Genomic DNA, 20,728 nt, shown 5'->3' on the forward strand with positions numbered 1-20,728 from the left:
TTGTTTGAACGGCACTGAACTCGTCTAATTTCTATCTGACTGCTAGATTCTAGCCTGATATCGTGGGAGCGTGAAAAACACACAGGAACATCTGACCTTATGGTTTCAGTTTATGTGTAAATTACTGTTTGGTTCACTCAATGCAGAGGCACTTAACTCGTTCATTTCCTACCTGACTGGCAAATTCTAGTCTGATGTAGTGAGAGCGGAAAAAACACCAGGAAGATGTGACCTACTGGTTTGAGTTTATCCGTAAATTACTGTGTCTGTCCCTTTTGTATTAATACTGGAATATATGCTAGACAGACCTGTGTTTCGCTTCAGGAATGGTGGTGGTGGTGGTGGAATTGGGTTTAACGTCGTGCTTAACGTCGTGCTTGAGAATATTTCGCTCATATGACGACGTGCATGCGTGTGTATGTGTATGTGCGGCTGCTTGTACTAGCCGAGACTTCAGCTGGTTTCATAGTGCTAGCCCACTGAGATACCATGCTGCAGTGAAGAGTGAATACCCAACTCAGACACATTATACTCCGAGCAGACCAGTCCTTGTTGTACCCATTAATGCCGAGCGCCAGGCAGGGACCAACAAGTACCATATTTTAACATCTTTTGCTAGACGCGGTCGGGGATCGAACCCGCGACCTTCCGCACTCTGGGCGGACGCTCTAACCACTACACCACGGAGGCGGTCGCTTCAGGAATGAGTGAAATGACATGGGAAGAGAATACGTCATCACTTCGACTATCCATCCACCTGATGCAAACAGTGAAGGAATTTAAACATATATTATGACAAGTGTTAGCAATAAGATAAACAGGAGCAACTCTTTATAGCATTTGACGCACGTAAAATGTTGCCAAACGTCCCTAATCACTTTATTGTTTGGTTTCTTGATGTAAGCATACTTGTTTACAACAGAGGCTGAAAATCATTTGATAGTAGACAATACATGTCCAATTTACTAATAAAACCATTTGAATCTTAAAATGTCTTAACACATTTATATATATTCTCACAGGAAAGATTACCAACCAACAATACCTGATCCATTTAAACACCAAACTCGTTGGTGCCTGTATGGATGGAGACATAAACCGAGTCAAATGCATCATATTTGATGGTCGTGTGGAAATCAATGTCAGAGGTCTACAGAGAAAGACACCGGTGATGATTGCAGCAGAGAAAGCACACAAACATGTGTTCGACTTCCTTGTAAGAAAAGGTGCTGATCTGTCTCTTGTCGATGCTGAGAGCAATACGATTCTACATCTTGCCTGTGAGGGAGGAAACCTTGATATAATAGAGACTGTCCTTGTGCAGGACACTGTGGACATCAACAGCCTTGGAGGGCAAGACAGGACGCCAGCCATGAAAGCAGCAGTCAAGGGACATAAGCATGTGTTTGACCTACTTGTGACAAAAGGAGCTGATCTATCCCTCGTGGATGGTGATAGAAATACTATACTTCATATGGCCTGCGAAGGAGGAAATTTGGATATCGTGAAACACATTCTTACGCGGAACACTGTGAACATCAACAGCTTGGGAGAAAACGACTGGACGCCAGCAATGAAAGCAGCCATCAAAGGACATAAAGATGTATTCGACTTGATAGTGAAAGAAGGAGCTGATCTGTCTCTGGTGGACGAAGAAGGTGACAGTATTCTTCACGCAGCTTGTGAGGGAGGAAATGTGGACATAGTAACATATATGCTCAAACAGAATAGTGTTACTATTAACCTAAGAGGAGAAGACATGTTCACGCCAGTGATGATGGCTGCATCTAAGGGTCATATAGACGTATTTAACGTGCTTGTAAGGGAAAATGCTGATTTGTTAATCAGGGACAGTAACCAGAACAGCATCCTTCATATTGCGTGTAAAGGGGGAAATATGGAAATAATTAAATCCACTCTCACGAACTTCAGTATGGATGTCAATGATATTGGGAAAGAGGGAATGACACCCGTAATGTTAGCAGCCTCTGAGGGACGAAAGGACATGTTCGACTTTCTTCTGCAAAATGGAGCTGATTTGTCACACGCGGATAAACATAGAAACAATATTCTTCACAGGACCTGCCAGGGAGGAAATATGGAGCTAGTTAAGTATGTCCTTGCCCAGAATATCGTGAAAATCAACAGTCGATCAGATGATGGATCGTCCCCAGCAATGGAAGCAGCCCATGCGGGCCATATAGAAGTGTTGAAATTGCTTGTAAGTGAAGGAGCTGATCTGACCTTTCTCACTGAGGATAAGGACAATATTCTCCATGTTGCTTTACAGAGCAAACATATGGATACAGTGAAATATGTCCTCACAAATGATTTTGTAGAGATCGACAGTAGAAACATCCACGGGATGACAGCAGTTATGTTAGCAGCAGAGGGGGGGACAGGTAGAAATATTTGACTTCATTGTTAGAAAAGGAGCCAATCTGTCATTAGTGAATGATGATAAACAGAACATACTACATATGGCCTGTAGAAAAAGGACATAGCGAAATAGTGAAATATATCCTCACAGAGAATGCTGTGAACATCAATGACAGAGACAGCGAGGGTATGACACCAGTGTTATTGGCAGCAGATTACGGATACGGAGATATAATTGAATTGCTGGAGAGTAAAGGAGCTGATCTGTCAGTAGTGGATGATAGCGGTGAGAACATTCTTCATAAGCTCAGTCTAGTTGGACAAGTGGATTTAGTGAATCATGTCTTGAAAAAGAAGAGCATTGTGCGGAACATCAACAAAAGAGGTGTGCGGTACAGGACACCAGTGATGACTGCAGCATGTTGTGGTTACAAGGAAGTGTTTGATGTACTTGTGAAGAACGGTGCTGATCTGACGCTAATAGATGACGATGGCAACTCCATCCTCCATTTGGCCTGTGAAGAGACCGTGGACATAGTGAAGTACCTCCTGTCCAATAACATTGTAGACATCGATAGTAGAGGATATTTGGACAGGACACCAGTCCTGATCGCAGCAGCACGTGGAAACAGAGGCGTGTTTGAGCTACTTATGAAGCAGGGAGCCGATATGCTTCTTGTAGATGATGATGGCAACAATATCCTTCATTTGGCTGTTAAAGGAGAAAATGTCGATCTTGTTAAACATATCCTTGAAAATAGGATTGTGGATATTAAAGCTGAAAATAGTCATGGATTGAATGCAACCGAAATAGCAAAAGAAAACAATCGTAAATCCGTATATATTTTTCTGTTATCACAAGGTTTTGGCTTGAAGTAAATATATACTTTAAATGTGGGATATAGATAAAATTCGTCAAAGTCTACTTTTTTAAAATAATATTGTATAGTTTAATCAGTACTAATATGGACATGTATCAATCTTGGTTTACGGTCATGTGGTCACACATTATATACTCAAAACGTTGAAACTTTATTACAAAGAATAAAGAAGTTGTAATCCATTAATGTATCTTGATCTATGTTTCTATCAGTGAACCCCTGCTTGCCTTTGTTTGTGTTTGTGATGTGTGCGAGCGTTGGGGAAGGACACACCCACCTTTTGCAATCACCTGGTATGATCACTACTTGAATGTTCGTACAAAAAAGTACCAAATGATGACTAAGTAATCCTGCACGGAAAAGGTTCAGAATGGCGATCTTCGTACAAACACCCACATCTGGGTGCCACGCCACCACTCTCTGTCCAATTACAAACACCCACATATGGGTGCAACGCCACCACTCACTGTCCAATTACAAACATCCACATATGGGTGCAACGTCACAATTCTCTGTCCAATTACAAACATCCACATCTGGGTGCAACGCCACAATTCTCTGTCCAATTACAAACATCAACATCTGGGTGCAACACCACCACTCTCTGTCCAATTACAAACATTCACATCTAGGTGGAACGTCACAATTCTCTGTCTAATTACAAACATCCACATCTGGGTGCCACGCCACCACTCTCTGTCCAATTACAAACATTCACATCTTGGTGCAACACCACCACTCTCTGTCCAATTACAAACATCCACATATGGGTGCAACGCCACCACTGTCTGTCCAATTACAAACATCCACATATGTGTGCAACGCCACAATTCTCTGTCCAATTACAAACACGCACATCTGGGTGCAACGTCACAATTCTCTGTCCAATTACAAACATCCACATCTGGGTGCAACACCACCACTCTCTGTCCAATTACAAACATCCACATATGTGTGCAACGCCACAGTTCTCTGTCCAATTACAAACATTAACATCTGGGTGCAATGTCAGCACTCTCTGTCCAATTACAAACATCAACATCTGGGTGCAACGCCACAATTCTCTGTCCAATTACAAACATCCACATATGGGTGCAACGCCACCACTCTCTGTCCAATTACAAACATCCACATCTTGGTGCAACACCACCACTCTCTGTCCAATTACAAACATCCACATATGGGTGCAACGCCACCACTGTCTGTCCAATTACAAACATCCACAATTACAAACATCCACATATGTGTGCAACGCCACAATTCTCTGTCCAATTACAAACACGCACATCTGGGTGCAACGTCACAATTCTCTGTCCAATTACAAACATCCACATCCGGGTGCAACACCACCACTCTCTGTCCAATTACAAACATCCACATATGTGTGCAACGCCAATGTTCTCTGTCCAATTACAAACATCCACATCTGGGTCAATGCCAGCACTCTCTGTCCAATTACAAACATCAACATCTGGGTGCAACGCCACAATTCTCTGTCCAATTACAAACACCCACATCTGGGTGGAACGTCACAATTCTCTGTCTAATTACAAACATCCACATCTGGGTGCAACGCCACCACTCTCTATCCAATGACAAACACCCACATCTGGGTGGAACGCCACAATTCTCTGTCTAATTACAAACATCCACATATGGGTGCAACGCCACAATTCTCTGTCCAATTACAAACATTAACATCTGGGTTCAATGCCACAATTCTCTGTTCAATTACAAACACCCACATCTGGGTGCAACGCCACAATTCTCTGTCCAATTACAAACATCCACATCTGGGTGCAACGCCACAATTCTCTGTCCAATTACAAACACGCACATCTGGGTGGAACGTCACAATTCTCTGTCTAATTATAAACATCCATATCTGGCTGCAACGCGCCACTCTCTATCCAATGACAACCCCCCACATCTGGGTGCAACGTAACAATTCTCTGTCTAATTACACCAACCCACAAAAGGATGCAACTTCGGATAAAAGTTGTTTAACAAACGATCATAGATTCAAATCACTATTATTGGTTTGTATTACAATAGGGTAAGCGCAGTAGTTATAACAGTGAAACAAATGCACGTGCGGTACGTGAAGAGCATTAACTTATAACAACCCTTGTCGTTCTCGGTGTTTCATTTGATGTGCATACCCCCTTGTAATATAAACCAATAATAGCGATGTGAAACTATGATTGTGCTTGGGTGGAGGACCAGAATCTGGAAGAGAAAACAATTGCCCGTATTGAATGACCCGTGCGCTCGCTGGACCTAAACCCTATTGAACATGTGTATAACACGCTGCAGGTCGCCATTTCTGGACGTCAGGCACAATCCAGGACGCAAGAAGAAGTCGGAAATGCCATGGTCGAGGAATGGAATAACGTTCCAATGGCGAGCATCCGGGTTCTTATTGACAGCATGAACCGTCGATGCAAAGCTGTCATTCAGTCACGGAGAGGCCATACCCGTTATTGACATTAACATTGAAATGGATAAAATCAAAAGACACCTCTCTGTGTGTGTGCCAGTTTGCCATTCGCCTTGCGATAATGATCAATCAGGGTGTCGGCGTATTTTGTCTGTCACATTGGGTCCATCAACAGCTATGCCATCTGGATGATATTTCTTGTCGCGGTAAAATAATCAGGATCAGTTGTGATTAAAAAATAGTAAATGGTGGTGTGAATACACAAGGCTATGTATTAATGGTATTTTACAGATCATTCATCCGATCAAAACTTGATTACGGTTCCATTGTATATGGTGGAACTTGTAAAAGCAGCCTCAAAATACTTTATTCTATCCACCATCAAGGTCTTAGACTTTGTCTTGGATCCTTCAGAACGTCTCCTATTGACAGTCTTGACGTTAAAGCGTAGTACGGTACGAACCTTCTTTAAAACAACGCCGTATCAAACTATCTTTTCAGTATGTTACAAAACTACAAAGCAAATGAGTGCAACCCTGCATACACATGTGTTTTTAATCCCCTATATGATTAAAAAAATCTTCACTAATTCCACCTCTCGGAATACATGTAAACCTTTCCTTTTCGCTGCTGGCATTGAGCTCGAAAATATATCTCCTTCTCGCTTTCTTTCTTCTCCTCCTTGGCAATTAGTGAGGCCAAGAGTTGACCTAACACCGACAACACTTAAAAAAATCAGAAACTAATGAATTACAATATAAACAAGATTTAATCAATTAAAAATTAAATATAATACTTACAAATCCTTCTTTACAGATGGATCCAAGGATGGTGGCGCAGTGGTTTGTGCCACTGTCATTGGATCCAGAACAATATCATCTAGATTGCCAGATGACAGCTCAATATTCACAGTAGAAGCAAACGCAATGCTCACACCTCTAAGATATATTACTAAACGTCCCAAATATATACAGTGTATAATATATTCAGACTCGCTTTTGTTCCTTCAGCCCATTAAAAATCTCTCTTGTAAACATCTACTTTTAATCGACATGGCACCCGTGAAGAGCCACCTCCTCGTGGTGGGTGCTGGATAAAGCTAAGAGCTCTTCAATCCCCCGTGTGAACCCGGACGGGAGTCTGGTGGTTGAGGGCACTGGTTCCAGGACACAGTGTTCCTTTGCCCAACACACCACTTCGCCCCTTACTTCACCTGGACGAGTGGTTGAATGGGCCCGGTTCAAACAATCGGCTGGTCATGCCATGCCCTGTTCATTGTATTTCATATTGCACAAATGTGATTTTTGTAAATGATCCTGGTTTGGGTATTGGTAAAATTATTTCACTGAATGTGTATTGGTTTAAAATTTCAACAAATGTTAAATATGCCTAGAGTCCTATGCCCAGAAGGTGGTGGCTCATGGGCCAATCTGTTGGATTGATTAATTTCAATTATTCGTCTGCTGGAGTATACCATCAATCAGTATCCCCGGTGCTGCCAGTCGGAGACTCACTGGTATATATAGCATTGTCCTTGTGATACTCCGTGGTGGGTGGGGAGCTGAGATGGCGAACTTTTTTCAAATTAACCATGGCTCAACACAAAAAAATCACAAACGAGCATTGGATGAGTGTTTGTCCTCTGAGAAGGATAGCATCACAATTTATAATTTAGATCTTCGGATAGATGGAGCAGATTTTTGGTTGTATCTTCAACTGATGGTGAACCGTTGAAATTAAATCCGTTACTCTCTAGTATTTACATGTCATGCGTATTGTAATCAAATAAAATAGCATCAAATTATCCCGTATCGGACTGATAATGTAACTCCGATAACGGTTGAGAAGTTGGTCTAAATTTGGGAAACATCCATGTATCCATGGCAACCATGCCAATCTCGAGCTGGATATTTCAGGATATTTCAAAGTCATGATACTTAACATACTTTGTATTGACGAACAATGTTTGTTGAAGCGTATCCTAAAATGGATGACACAACTATACACATGTTCAACAGAGCAACCATGGCAACTGAGTTGAAAATTCAGAGGCGTCAAACAGCTACTTATAGTGGGGAGTCAGAGTTCTAAATGTGACCCGTATCAAACGTCATCGTATTTTGTATGTTTCATATGCACGAACAAAAACACATGTGTAAATATTTACCTTACAATTCTAGTGTCTGTGTGTGTGTGTGTTTGTTGCTTAAGGCCACACTCAGCAATAATCCAACTTTATAGCGGCGGTCTATAAATAAGCGAGTCTGGATCAGATCATCCAGTGATTGTCACCTTGGGATACGATGGCAGAGCATGTGTTTATGAATCACTATCAAATGGCATGTAAGTCTTTGGCTCCACGGTTTCTTGAACACCTCGTGTCTCCAGTGAAATCTGCTGATTGTAAACACATGTTCACACATGACCACACCTCCTTCCTGTTTTGTGTGGTGACTGTGTAGTTGTGGTCGGTGCTGAGAACGCTGTCTCGTCAAAGGGTGGTAACATACACAGGATCTACAACCAAACAAAATAGCCTCAGTTTAACAACAGAACAGGATTTCAGTAGTATTAATGTGTATACACAGATTTAGGATCCGATGGTGACTCCCAGTCTTGTGTACTGAGAGCTGAGAATGAAAATCGTGTGTTTGGTTGGTTGGTTGTTTAACGCCGCACTCAGCAGTATTCAAGCTATATGAAGGCGGTCTGTAAATAATCGAGTCTGGACCAGGCAATCCAATGATCAACATCGTGAGCATCGTTCTACACAACTGGAATGCAATGAGATGTGTCAACCAAGTCAACGAGCCTGACCACCCGATACCGTTAGTCACCTCTTACGACAAGCATGGGTTACTGAAGACCAATTCTAACCCAAATCTTCAGGGGTGAAAATCGTGTGCACATTGTTCTATTGGCCTGTTTTAGTGAATGTGAAAACAGTTATATGCATGTCATTACCAGTCTTAACTATTCCCAGAAACAATTTCTGTTTGGTTTAAAGGGTAATAGCTGTGAAAAGTATCTGAATGGATCACTGAAAATCGCCATGAGTTCGTGAAAAGGATGAACATGTAACACTACCATTGTTGAGGTCAGCTGTATTGCAGTCTGTGTCTGAATCCTCTGTTGCTGGCGACGGTTTCAAGTCAAGTTTCTCATTTCCATTTTCCGAATCTGTGAGTATTAAAACGTATTGTAAATAAAGAAAGATCCGTCCCATCAAGAGAAACATAGCATGCCCATGTTCTAGGGTATAAACATAAAATATTTCGGAAGCATGTGTATAAAAGGTTCTCAAGGAACACTTCACGTGACTATATGTTTTAGTTTTGGTCTGGCCTGTTCGTATCACGGACGCTAATTACTTTATGATGGTACGTAAGTCCCAAACACTTTCAAAGTCAATTTCGCTCAACCATACCTTTTAATCGTAGTATTTTTGTGATTTTAATTTCGGCTAAATCTTCCTACCATCGCCAGCGGCTGAAGGGATGGTGTAAATCCAGCTAGGGTCGATGCAGGTAGCAAAAGTAATGTAAGTCCCCATGGTTCCTAGTTTGGTGATCTACCTTCAGTTGTTGGCGATTTATAGCCCGTGTTTTATATTGTGTTGGATTCTTTAATTGAAATCTTTTAGTTTTACATGTTAGTTTTATGTTCATATCTGTGATACTCTAGTATTTTTTACTGTCCATAGTCGACAGGTTTTACTCTCCAAAATGTTTTCTTTTTTTATTGTATAAATTGTTTTCGTCACGATATGGCTGAGATGTTGCCGATGTGACGTTTTATATTAATTCACTAACTCACTCACTTTATGATGGCTTTGGACGTTTCGTGTCAGCTGCGTAGCACAGGAAAGAGCTGTATTTGATTAAAGAGTAGGTTACAAAACTGAGGCTGTATTTTACGAGGGAGAGGGTTCTACTTATTGCCGTACCGCGGGAAGTGTAAAGTTGATCCACGTCTTGTGTATAAGATGATGTAAAATTTGAGCATGACTGTGCCAATGGTCGCGGGTTCGACCGACCGCGTCATACTAATAGACGTTAAAATATGGTACTTGTTGGTCCCTGCCTGGCGCTCGGCATTAATGAGTACAACAAGGATGGGTCGGTTCGGAGTCAGTATAATGTGTCTGAGTGGGATATTCATGCTTCACTGCGGCATGGTATCTCAGCGGGCTAGCACTATAAAACCAGCTTCAGTCTGGGCTAGTACAAGCAGCCGCACATACACACACACACACGCATGCACGTCGTCATATGAGCGAAATATTCTCAAGCACGAAGTTAAAACCAATTTCACCTCACCTCACCTGTGTCAATGGATAAAGAGTAGGTGTTTTTACGGGTATGTTGAAGTATGACAGTAAATGATGGTATTAAAAACACAATGTATTTATATACATACATACATTATACATACACTCAATATATAATCAGTTCAGGTACCTTTGCTGCGTTACATTTGGTGTTATTGCATGTAGTCATTTAATGTGTTTAACATTCAACTGTTTCCTATTTCTGATATATTAGAAACTCGATGAATTTTGTGATGGTTCAGCACCAGCTGGCTGCAATTACACCTTTAACTGTAGAGTTCTGGCAATGCTCTTGTGTCTTTGTGTGGATGTGTTCATTGACGTTCGCTTCTTCTCTGTGGGTTTCCTCGTCTTGCAGCCACAAAGAAAAGAATTAATTTAAGCAACATAAGCGCATAATTTTGTTCTTAAAAGAAATGATGTAAAACGTTATGAAAACGTTATAAATAATAGAGATACATGATAAGAAAAATTGTGGGTACTTTGTTATGAATATGGGCATTGTTGTTATAAATATGGATATTGTTGTTTTATATGAATCTTTTTGTCATAGATATTCATATTGTTGTCTAAATATTGATGTTGTTGACTTACCCTGTACTAGCTGCTGTGAACATGACATCTGCATAGTCCTTAATAAATGGAAAACAAATCAAAGATGAGGACCTTACATACTTACACAAGATGAACTTAACATATCTTATATTTGGGATGGCACTTTGAAGTACAGATCCTAGTACTAATATTAGGTTGAGTCCTTTTCGGGATTCAAACCAGCACTCTCAGCGTCAGGCACACAAATTAAAGTCCACGATCTAACCCACTCAGCCACCACAGCATCCACGGTTCCAAAAGAACTTGTTAAATGTGGTACAAGTTCTTGAAATGCATTTAGAAGTTGGACGAACATGAATGCATGAGACGTTTTATGGATAACAACTTCTTTTTATTCTATATTCTTTACATGGAATAAAAAGAAGTTGTGTATTCACATGTGGCACAGTCTGAAAGAAACAGGTTGTGTAGCCAACAGGGACAACAAGGATTTCGTATTTTGGTTAAAGAAGATAAACGGTTAATTGGATGCTACAAACAATATGTTTCAATTATACTTACATTTGTATATTGCCTGGCTCCTCTTTATCTGAAAGGTAAATTACCGAATAAAAAATTGTATCTAATAACAGCAACGTGTGACCAATGTATTGGGATCAGGGCAAAAAAGGAACATGCTTCACTGGTCTATGAAGTTTGTGTGAGATGTGCACTTATTTGCAATATGCAGCGTATCTCTCCCTCAGCTGTACCAATACAAATTCAATAAAACCCATGAAGATCCGGGTTAGAATTGTTTTCAGCAACCCATGCTTGTCGTAAAAAGCCACTAACGGGTTTGGGTGGTCAGGCTCACTGACTTGGCTGACACGTGTCATCGTATCCCAATGGTGTAGATCGATTCTCATGCTGTTGATCAGTGGATTGTCTGGTCCAGACTCGAATATTTACGGACCGCCGCGATATAGCTGGAATATTGCTGAGTGCGGTGTTAAACAACAAACCAACTCACCAACCAACAAATTCAATGACACTAATACCAGATTGATGTGTAGCTAGAGAATTGTTTCTTGGTTAGATAAAACAGACAGACAGATCTATGTTGATCAAACCTTTTGTTTGTCTTCGTTGGAAACTTCTGACGACAATAATTGCGATGACAATAACACAAGCTCCAAGTGCTGTTCCGAGGCCAAGTATTGTTTCAGGTGTGCCAGATGCTGACAGAAGATATGAATGAAATGAGAAATATGAATTGTACTGGGATTAATCTGCATCTTATAGACACGAATCTGTTTCTGGGATCGTTTGTCAACAAAACATAACGTAACACCAGGCCAAACGTCCATTGGACGCTCAAACGATATCATTATCAATCAACTCAGTCATCTTCCAGAATGATCCATGCAACTGCTCTTATGAGAATGTTAACAAAAATATTATTAAAATACCCAGCAAATTTTTGTTTTCGCTACAGATGCGGACACTGTAAATGGTTATTCGACATATCCGCCGTGATATTGCTGTAATATTGCTAAAAGCGGCGTAAAACCCAACTCACTCACTCATTGTGAACACAACTGATTTGTGTTAATATTCGACATACTTTACTTTCGTTAAGCAATACTAATCGCAGTAAACAAAGATCATGTAAATTGACATTCGACATACTTTACTTTCGTTAAGCAATACTAATCGCAGTAAACAAAGATCATGTAAATTGACATTCGACATACTTTACTTTCATTAATCAATACTAATCGCAGTAAACAAAGATCATGTAAATTGACATTCGACATATTTTATTTACGTTAAGCCATACTACTCACAGAATGTGGTTGAAGTTAGTATGACTGATTCCCCGTCACCATAGATATTGCTGCCGAGCAACTTGAACTGGCATCCTTTGGTCGATGTCAGGCCAGGGATGTCTTCTCTGACTTGGATATTCCTTCCCGGATCTTGTATGCCATCTCTCCATGTTGCCCAGTACGAGTGTCGGTTTAATTTGTACTGCAGAGTGAATGTCTGGTTTGCCCCTCCGTTGTAGTTGGAGATCCACTGGAGTGACACGGCTGTACCAGTCACCGAAACCGCGTGGAAATCTGTAGGTGCTGAGGGTGGGGCTGGAATAAAGTTAGTAAGTGGATTTGATTTCATGCCGTTTTGAAGAGTGTCGTGATTATTTCTCAGCTTGTTTGGAGAGGAGGTCTTCAATGCCGGACACTTGGAACCAACGTCCACATATAGGGCGCTGACAGATCAAGGAGTACAATGAGAGTTAATCTGGGATTCGAACCCTCTTTGATAGGTATTCTAGCATGCCCAAGACATGTAGTTGTGTTAAGTAGTACTTAGTAGTAGTAGTAGTAGTAGTAGTAGTAGTAGTAGTAGTAGTAGTAGTAGTAGTACTAGTAGTAGTAGTAGTAGTGGTAGTAGTAGTGGTAGTGATAGAGGCAGAGTTCGAGGTCGATTTCGTGGTCGTGGTCGTGGTACTAGTTGTGGTAGTATACGTAGTAATGGTAGTGGTAGTAACGGTGAGTGAGTGAGTATGGTTTTACGCCGCTTTTTTAGCAATATTCCAGCAATATCACGGCATGGGGGACACCAAAATAGGGCTACATTCTATCCATGTGGGGAATCAAACACGGGCCTTCGGCGTGACGAGCGAACGCTTTAATCACTAGACTACCCCGCGCCCCATGGTAGTAATGGTAGTATTAGTGCAACATTTCATAGTTGCCATGCCCATGTCTGAGTCAAACTCACGCTTGTTTTAATGGTGTTAGTGAATGAATGCCGTATACAAGTGCTTTGGGAATACAGAATACTCACAGTGTACATCCACCCTGACTAGCACAGACGCAGACCCAACACCGTTTGAGGCAGTGCATGTGTATTCTCCTGCCTGACTTCTTCTGATGCTTGGCATGTTCAGTCTGTCTCTGGTACTGACGATGGAGCCGGCATGGGTCCATGTGTAGGTGGTTATCGACGGGTTACCTTGTCTGATATATCGCCTACAGCATATCCTCATACGGGATGATTCTTTGACAGGGTATGTGGACTGTGGGCCAGATGTTGACGGAGCATCTGTACATGAGAAGGGATAGGTTTGGCTGCTAGAAATAATGGTATGTGGGTACCACTGTCAGATTCAAGTATCCGTAGGAAAGCCACTGAAAATCAATGTCAGTACCTTATCAAATTTCTAAAATGCTATTGGTAATATATTAATTGATGAAGGAACAAGGATACACTCCGAAACGTCGTGTTACTCCCAATAAAGACGTTGACATCCATAAATCTTGCTCTTCTTATGCATTCCACTTCTAAATGCCCTAGTCTTGGTTTAATTATGCATATGTAGTCGTTGCATTAAGCATGATGATTATTCAATAGACAACTATATAAAATTAATGTTAATGGGTCAGTTAGTTTCCGGGAAAAAAATATTCAAATGAGAAAATATTCCAGAAACTACCTGTGCAAAATATACATGCAAAACAAACATTTTATTGGGACATTGGAAAGAGTCTCAAGAGGGAATAAATATCATATTACACAAGTGCCTGCAATAGAATATATCATTAAGCGATGCTGTTCCGAGAATATAAAAGGAAACAGAGTGACTATACCCCTTACACTGGACATCAATGGCGATGTGGCTGCGCACTGATCCTACTGTGTTGCTGGCAATGCACGTGTACTCTCCTCCCTGTCTCCTGCTAATGTTTCCTCTTTCAAAGACAGACTGTGTGGTGAGGGTGGACCCTCTCCTCGTCCACCTATAGATGGTCCAGGAAGGGTTGCCTACGACCGTGTAATCACTGCAGTCTAACTTCACACTGGAGTATTCAGCGATGGAGTACACAGCCGGGAGACCAGATATGAGAGGTGCATCTGTGTATGATAACAGTTATAATGTACAGTTATGTGTGCTTGTGCTTGAGTATGTACGTGTGTGTGTGTGTTTGTTTGTGTGTGTTTGTTTCTTTGTTTTTGTGTGTGAGTGTGTGAGAGAGAGGGTGTGTGTGTGTTTGTGTATATGGGTATGTACTAGGACTGGTATTAGCATTATGCAGGGGTTTATACCGCTTTTCAAGAGATACGTATTGCATTATATTTTCTGAGAACTGGTATATTGGTTAAAAATATTAGAGATTTTCTGATTATCTCTATGGTTTAAATCAAAATCTTCACGTCAATCTTTCATTCGCCACTGGTGTTTCCCTTTTTTTATTTGATAAAACGGCATACTTACATACAATAAATTTTATTCAACCTTTCTTTGAGCTTGCTGTTGCTTAATATGTCTTAATATGTAGAAAATTGGATCTGCTTGTACGATCAGCATCACCAACTGCCAAACACCGTAGTTCACAATATATTGCAATACGTATCACAATACACGTACAATTATCACAATATATCGCGATACAATTTACTTGTCAATACACAGTACTGTACATCGAAATACAAAGTATTGTACATTTTCTGAAATTGGTGAACTTATCAGAAAGTAATAGTGAGTGAGCTTTTAGCAATATTCCAGCAATACCACGGCGAAGGACACCAGAAATGGGTTTTACACATTGTACCCATGTGGGGAATCGAACCCGTGACGAGCGAACGCCTTAACCTGTAGGCTACCCCACCGTCCCTGAGAAAGTAATAACCCATTTAGGAAGCAAACATGACGAATCGCGGTGTTGCTACCATGTACTGGTCTTCAATTTTATACACATCTATATTTTCTTAAACTTCCAAAGACAACATCAGTCATCAATATTTATGGTCTATTGTTTCTAAAAATACGCAAGCGAGTACACAAAAGGTTAACAGATGAAATCATTTGCAAGATATCATTTCCAGACATGATTAACTATTTAATATGTGTAGACATCTTTGCCGGAACCATTCTGGACAATATATTCCAGCAATATCACGGCGGGGGACACCAGAAATGGGTTTCACACATTGTACCTATGTGGGGAAACAAACCCGGGTCTTCGGCACGACGAGTGAACGCTTTAACCACTAGGCTACCCCACCGCCCCTTACCCCACAAGGAAGCAATAAATAATGATACAAAGTAATAAAATATATTTCACAAACTGCAGTGCCGTATGGATACCTTTGCACTGATTTCAATTCATTTGAGAACTTAATTAATTTTGAATACAGGCGTTGTTTACAGCACATTTCGTTGTTTGTTAGCTTCACACCTAGTTATTTTGCGCACTAATTTCCGGTTAATTATACAATTTCAACTTTGGAAACAGAAGATGTTCTCATGGTAAGTATTAAGTCAGAGGAGCGGTGGGGTAGCCTAGTGGTTAAAGCGTTCGTTCGTCACGCAGAAGACCCCGGGTTCGATTCCCCACATTGGTACAATGCGTAAAGCCCGTTTCATGTGCCCCCCCGCCGTGATATTGCTGGAATATTGCTAAGAGCGACGTAAAACTAAACTTACTCACTCACTCTCTATTAAGTCAGCGTGTATATGAACTCACATTGGACATCGACATTAACTGCAGCAGATACCGAGCCCAATGCATTGGTGACATGGCATGTGTAGTCGCCTCCCTGCCTCCTGTGGACATGTCTTCTCATCAGCACGGACCCAGCACTGACAGTTGTCGCACCGTATGTCCATTTGTAGGCAGGTGTTGAAGAGTTACCAATAACAGTGTAGGTACTACAGTCTATCATGAGACTGGAATACTCTTTCATGTGTATGACGGGTGGGAGGCCAGTTACTGAAGCGGCATCGGCTACTGCAAGTGTAAGCATCACTTGTATTCATACAGTTAAGGTGGTCAATGAAGGGTTGCCTATGACTGGGTAATCAGCGCAGGCTAACTTCATAATATACTCTCCCCAAAAAGAAACGCATCATGAAAATAGAAATTTCATGTAGCAATGAATTAAAACGTGATTCATTTTACAAAAGGTTGTGCTCTGTTTATGAGTCCTATGGTGTTTATGTTGTGATACATCACAACAAAACGCACCATCCGTAAAATACCCGTATTTAACAGCATGATTTTCAGTTTCGGCGTGTCGAAATCACAGAATCACAGAATACACAATTCACATGCAATGCACGTGAAAGTTTGGGAACAGATAATCTCAATGATGGGTATAAAAGGTTGATCGCTGTCTGTCGATTATTCACTGTATTTGGAATATTGTTGACGAACGCAAAATGCCACGTCTAAGTGGAGCCAACCGTCATATCGCCATTGGTTTGCTTGAAGCTGGCCAGTCTCAACGTGCAGTTGCCCGACGCATGAATGTTCACCAAAGCACCATTTCACGGCTCTGGGAGAGATGTCGCCGGCAGAATGCGGTAGCAGATGCCCCTCGTAGTGGGCGACCTCGAGCTACCACTGCGGCGCAGGATCGCTACATCCGGGTACATCACCTGCGTCATCGAACAGCTACTGCGACCAGTACCGCTCGACAAATACCCGGATTGAGGAGACTTTCTGCACAGACCGTCAGGAACAGGCTGAGAGAGGCTGGTTTACGTGCAAGAAGACCTTATTTTGGCCCTGTGCTTCGACAACAACATCGTCGACATCGAGTTCAATGGTGCACCAACGTTCAGGCCTGGAACCTACCGAATTGGCGTAGAATCTGGTTCAGTGATGAATCACGATTTCTATTGGAACGACGCGATGGAAGAATGCGAGTGTACAGACGTCGACGTGAACGTTTCGCCGACGTGGACAGATTCGGCCGGGTAAGTGTTATGATGTGGGGAGCGATCACCTGCCGTAGGAGAAGTGATTTGGTGATGATCCAGGGCAACCTGACAGCTCAACGGTACTGTGACGAAATCCTACGCCCACACCTCCTTCCAATCATTGATCGCCAGAGGGAGTTGTTTCAACAGGACAATGCCAGGCCCCACACAGCACGTCACACTAGAGACTTCCTCCAGAACCACAACATCAATGTGCTCCCCTGGCCCTCAAGATCACCGGACTTAAACCCGATCGAACATCTGTGGGATGCCCTGGACAGACGGATGCGACGCCGTAACCCTCAGCCCCAGACACTTCAGCAACTCGCACAGGCACTACAGGCAGAGTGGGCTGCGATTGGGCAACCCAAGATTCTGAGACTTATTCGTTCGATGCCGAGGCGATGCCGTGCAGTTCTGGATGCCCACGGTGGTCACACGAGGTATTGACTTCAGCGCCACCACACATGTGACACTCAAACTGACTTTCGTCGAGTTGGTGCCAAAGACGGATAAGCCTGCATTCCCAGTGTGCAATTTCATTGACTCATAAAGCCTACAAGATGTTTCAAAATAAACATAAAAATACAGTTGAAATTCCTATATGCGTTTCTTTCTTGGGAGAGTATATAACAGTTACGATGGGTGAATTTCACTTGGAAAATGCGGATGTGTGAAATATAACAGCACATCACTTCACAATATATCACATAACGTACACATTAGCATTTGGGACCTTTGAAACGATAGGGAACTGTGAGACAGAACTGTAAGACAGAACTGTTAAAGAAATTCCGTGTAGCTGTATCCCGCTCTCGCTGGACGTTATATACTCATGCCAATAATGGTTGTCACCCCCCTTCCATTTTTTTAATTGGAGAGGGGGTGTGGGGTTTGGGGTGTGAGGTGTTGGGGGTTGGGGTGGGGAAGGGGGTTGACAACCATTATTGGCATGAGATATTAATAATCCTCGTAATCATAGAATTTGAAATATTTAACATCTTATTAGTATACCCACCCAAATGAAATAAAAATGAAGATACTATTAACAAATGAAAATGCTACTGAATTACATATTATGTCAATGTATATCTATTTTGCATTATACATAGAAAATCTGTTGTAAATTTGTAATCTGTAAATGTTTGACATATGCTTTTCGGTTGTAAATATTGTGTAAATATATGTATGTACCATAGGCTTCGGGCCTTTTAGACACCGAATGAAGATTGACTGATTGGAGACAGAACACTGTCAAGTCAAGACATAGAACACAAACATCCAGCGAGGAATCTCCAAATTATTGCATATGGACAATGACCCCTTACAAGACGTACTTACCTTGATCCCATACAGCTTTGAATCCTCTGCCGCTTCCGGATACATCAGTCGTGAACACCACACGTAGGGATGTCGCAGGCTGGAGGACGTGACCAACGTTGGCACCGGACAGTGATGCCATGAGGACCTCGCTGCCATTGTACACCTTCAGGTAACAAAGAGGCACATGACCAACATGTATGTACAACGTTCATTGATTGATTGTTGTTTAACGCCGCACTCAGCAATATTCCAGCTATATCCCGTCGGTCTGTAAATAATCGAGTCTTCACCAGACAATCCAGTGATCAACAGCATCAGAATCGATCTACGCAACTGAAATACGATGACCAAGTCAGCAACCTGACCACCAGATCCCGTTAGTCGTCTCTTATGACAAGCGTTGGTTGCTGAAGACCAATTCTAACCCGGATCTTCACGGGAGTATGTAAAAGGGTACAGCACACTTCATACTAAGCATATCATGCCACAAAAAAACTACCCGAAGGTAAAGAAAAGCAACATCACAATACCTTCACATAATCATGTCCACTCTCTGTGCTGAAGTCTTGGAAGGACAGTATGACCAGTGCAGAACCGACGTCAACAGTGTATGTGCAGGTGATGTTGTCTGTGTAGTTGCTGGGGTAGTTTGGGGAGGTGAAAGAACCAGATGTGCTGGTGTACCTGCCTCCACATGCTGGAACGATGAACATTTTGGGGTAATATCAAACTGCTCGACTTCAGATGACGTGAATGGGATTTAACAGGGACATACTCACCAGAACATAACTGTATTTCTTTCCCGGGAGAGATACATAGTAGTTTATCAAGTTCACGTGGACCATTCAGACATCAACATTCTGACAGTGATGTTATATGAAACCTGTTATTACTTACATCTCTTATCTATATCCTTAAATGCTTAGATTTTGATGACCATTGAGCTTCAAGTGACTGATCTGGGTTTTACGCCACTTTTAGCAATATCCCAGCAATATCACAGCGGGGGACACCAGAAATGGGCTTCCCACATTGGGGAATCGAACCCGGGTCTTCGGCATGACGAGCAAACCCTTTAACCACACCGCCCCTTGAGCTTCCACACGTTGCTGGGATTGTCCTGTTTTTATCAAGAAAGTTAATATTTTCTTCCGCATCTCAAAAACACTGTGTGTCATGATATAATGTCTCACCTTCAGTACCACGGGATATTCGGATCAGCTCACACAGTACAACAATGCTGGTTACAATCAATGTCCAATCAGTCCCCATCTTGTTACACATGGATAAACTACGTCTCGATATGCATTGTGTTGTCCATTACAGACGTAGTCTTGGTCTGTGACGTGCATCAATATCACACTACTTCAGATTCAAGTGTTCGCTGAGTAGGTCTAAGGGCGAAACTTGTTAGGCAATTCACGAAATGCTTGTCTCAAGTTGGACAATACCCATTGTCGATCAATTTAAACTACTATCCAATTTGTGTTGAAGTGCTATAAAGTCGTGTACATGTATTCAGCTACGACCGTTCATTTCTGCGCTGTTTATGTATATAGATATTTACGTATATTACATCCGTGTTGACAATGTCAGGCTAATGATGAGTAACGGACATCGTGACAGGAAGCAGCCTCTTATTGAGGACAGTGCTAGTTTATCACATGTACGTAAATGTCTTCTCATTTTATATCGCTTATGAAATATCGTTATTGTTGGTTTTAAATATGTACATTTTGATATCTCAGAAACATTGAAACTTTGAGGTAAGATTTCGTAACATAAACCATGTGTTTCTGGGTGGGGGAATTATTCTGTTAAAGTTTTTTTCGAAGGGTATATAATTTTGTCAGTCCAAACTGGAGGAGATATCGTTTTGACAGTAGATTATGTCTTGACGTCATCAATTACATGAGATGACAATTCTTCGACATCATTAATTACATGACTCACAATGCTGCCACATCAAAAACCTAATGACATCAAAATGCTATGACGTCATAAATTTGATAGCGTCACAATGCTGTGACATGGCTGCACTGCAAGTAGTGTGTTCAGAGATGTGC

The 20,728-nt window shown here is 41.6% G+C and overlaps 2 protein-coding genes across 3 annotated transcripts; one reads left to right on the forward strand and one right to left on the reverse strand.

Annotated features, from left to right (window-relative positions):
• The first annotated feature begins 1,081 nt into the window (after window positions 1–1,081).
• On the forward strand, window positions 1,082–3,258 carry LOC124280806 (putative ankyrin repeat protein RF_0381). The gene is made up of 2 exons (XM_046716787.1): window positions 1,082–2,402; window positions 2,492–3,258. Exons 1-2 carry the CDS (start codon window positions 1,082–1,084, stop codon window positions 3,256–3,258), a joined length of 2,088 nt encoding a protein of 695 aa, XP_046572743.1.
• Window positions 3,259–6,866: 3,608 nt separating this feature from the next.
• LOC124280781 (hemicentin-1-like) lies at window positions 6,867–20,198 on the reverse strand. 2 transcript variants are annotated; one of them, XM_046716751.1, is made up of 13 exons: window positions 19,856–20,198; window positions 19,193–19,359; window positions 18,681–18,825; window positions 16,102–16,365; window positions 14,231–14,488; window positions 13,421–13,678; window positions 12,415–12,711; window positions 11,698–11,805; window positions 11,147–11,174; window positions 10,625–10,662; window positions 10,295–10,381; window positions 8,788–8,880; window positions 6,867–8,217 (listed from the first exon to the last, which is right to left on the reverse strand). In XM_046716751.1, the coding sequence occupies exons 1-13, from the start codon at window positions 19,944–19,946 to the stop codon at window positions 8,192–8,194; spliced, it is 1,860 nt and encodes a 619-aa protein (XP_046572707.1). In that variant the 5' UTR covers window positions 19,947–20,198; the 3' UTR covers window positions 6,867–8,191. The 2 variants fall into 2 exon arrangements, with proteins under 2 accessions (XP_046572707.1, XP_046572708.1); XM_046716752.1 differs by lacking the exon at window positions 10,295–10,381.
• Between the last annotated feature and the right edge of the window lie 530 nt (window positions 20,199–20,728).

Source organism: Haliotis rubra, unplaced genomic scaffold (genome assembly GCF_003918875.1).
Source record: "Haliotis rubra isolate DU_JTF1 unplaced genomic scaffold, ASM391887v1 Scf274, whole genome shotgun sequence".
NCBI lineage: Eukaryota > Metazoa > Mollusca > Gastropoda > Lepetellida > Haliotidae > Haliotis > Haliotis rubra.

Excerpts from the sequence above, each read along its gene's own strand:
- LOC124280806 (XM_046716787.1), top strand. The coding sequence starts at position 1,082 with ATGGATGGAGACATAAACCGAGTCAAATGCATCATATTTGATGGTCGT. Across the intron at positions 2,403-2,491 it reads AGCAGCAGAGGGGGGGACAG|AAAAAGGACATAGCGAAATA; the intron begins GTAGAAATATTT and ends TATGGCCTGTAG.
- LOC124280781 (XM_046716751.1), bottom strand. The coding sequence starts at position 19,946 with ATGTGTAACAAGATGGGGACTGATTGGACATTGATTGTAACCAGCATT. Across the intron at positions 19,360-19,855 it reads AATATCCCGTGGTACTGAAG|CATGTGGAGGCAGGTACACC; the intron begins GTGAGACATTAT and ends TCATCGTTCCAG. Across the intron at positions 14,489-16,101 it reads AGTTAATGTCGATGTCCAAT|ATGCACCTCTCATATCTGGT; the intron begins GTGAGTTCATAT and ends TATCATACACAG.